The sequence below is a fragment of the Aspergillus affinis genome, assembly GCF_023601865.1.
Source record: "Aspergillus affinis strain CMG 70 chromosome Unknown NODE_339_length_1539_cov_342_066347, whole genome shotgun sequence".
NCBI classification, from domain to species: domain Eukaryota; kingdom Fungi; phylum Ascomycota; class Eurotiomycetes; order Eurotiales; family Aspergillaceae; genus Aspergillus; species Aspergillus affinis.
Window position 1 is genome coordinate 1 of NW_026516120.1, and position 1,539 is coordinate 1,539.

Genomic DNA, 1,539 nt, shown 5'->3' on the forward strand with positions numbered 1-1,539 from the left:
AATTGATTCATCTAGAAAGCGAGCCGATTCAGCATGGAAATACGCTTTATATTTTGAGCTTTTAGCTCGCAAAATCGATGAATATGACATACAGCCGGAAGATATTTACAATATGGATGAAAAAGGTTTCTTAATCGGCGTCCTCGCTAAAGGTAAAAGGATCTTTTCAAAGAAGGCCTTTGAGCGAGATGGAATGAAACAACGGCTTCAAGATGGAAATCGCGAATGGATTACTACGATCGCCTGTATTTGCGCAGATGGGACCTCGCTATCTCCAGGTCTTATTTATCAAGCCGTATCTTCAAAACTTCAAGATTCCTGGCTGCAGGATTTTGAAGTCTCTCAACATAAATGTTTCTTTGCATCTTCCCCTTCCGGCTGGACAAATGATGAGCTAGGATACGCGTGGTTACGTGATATATTCGATCGAGAGACTAAAGCGAAAGCGAGAAGACGTTGGAGACTTCTTATACTTGATGGTCACGGCTCACACGTCAATATGAAGTTTTTTAACTACTGCGAAGCGAATAAGATCCTCTTGATGACGTATCCGCCTCATTCTACGCATTCGCTACAGCCGCTTGACGTTGGAATCTTTTCGCCGCTCTCAATCGCGTACAGCAATGAATTAGAGCGATTTCTTCATACTAGTTTAGGCCTCTGTCATATTACGAAAAGAGACTTTTTTCGCCTCTTTTGGCCGTCATGGGAGAGCGCTTTATCTACTGAGAATATCGCTTCTTCGTGGAAATCGGTAGGTGTTTGGCCGTTGAATCCTGATATCGTCCTATCGCGATTCAATCGGAATGATGATAATCGGCCTTCATCTAGTGAGTCATCTCGCTCAGTGCTTAGTGCAGAGGATTGGAGAAAGATTGAGAGGCTTCTTAAGCACGCAGTTGTTGATTTATACGATCAAAATGCCAAAAAATTGAGTTCTACGATGCATCATCTCTCTACAGAGAATATCATCTTGAAACTACGCTGCCAAGGCCTTGAAGAAGCTCTACAATTAGAGAAGAAGAAGCGCCAGCGAGGGAAGCCTCTTCTTTTTGAATTACGAGCCCCTGAGGACGGTTTCGCGGTGTTTTACTCCCCTAAAAAGATTCAGCAAGCTCGTGATCTTCAAGCGGAGAAAGATGAAGCTCTACAACTTGCGAAGGCCTCACGAGAAGAGGAAAGGCTTCGTAAGCAGCAAGAGAAGAAAAATAAGAGGCTTTTAATTGAAGAACGCAAGCGAATTCGCGCTTCAAATAAGGAAATACGGCTTCGTGAAGCAGAGGAAAAGAAGCGTAAAAGGCAGGATGATCAGCTCGCTAAACAAGCGGATATACAGCTTCAAAATGACTTTAATATCGCTCAGACAGGCGAGAATAAGGTCTCTACAACTCCAAAGGCAAAGAAATCGTGTAATAGAGTTGCTGCAGAACCTGAGGTTGTTAATGAGGTCCCCCCAACGCTTAATCGCAGAGGTAGGCAAATCCGCCCTCCACAGCGCTTTCGCGATTAAAAAAAGAGTTATATAGCTTCAATTCTACG

The 1,539-nt window shown here is 43.5% G+C and overlaps 1 protein-coding gene across 1 annotated transcript; it reads left to right on the forward strand.

Moving 5' to 3' along the window:
* Window positions 1–112: 112 nt before the first annotated feature.
* On the forward strand, window positions 113–1,510 carry KD926_006352 (uncharacterized protein; the record flags this gene model as incomplete). Its single annotated transcript, XM_053095640.1, has 1 exon — window positions 113–1,510. The coding sequence occupies one exon, from the start codon at window positions 113–115 to the stop codon at window positions 1,508–1,510; it is 1,398 nt and encodes a 465-aa protein (XP_052949712.1).
* Between the last annotated feature and the right edge of the window lie 29 nt (window positions 1,511–1,539).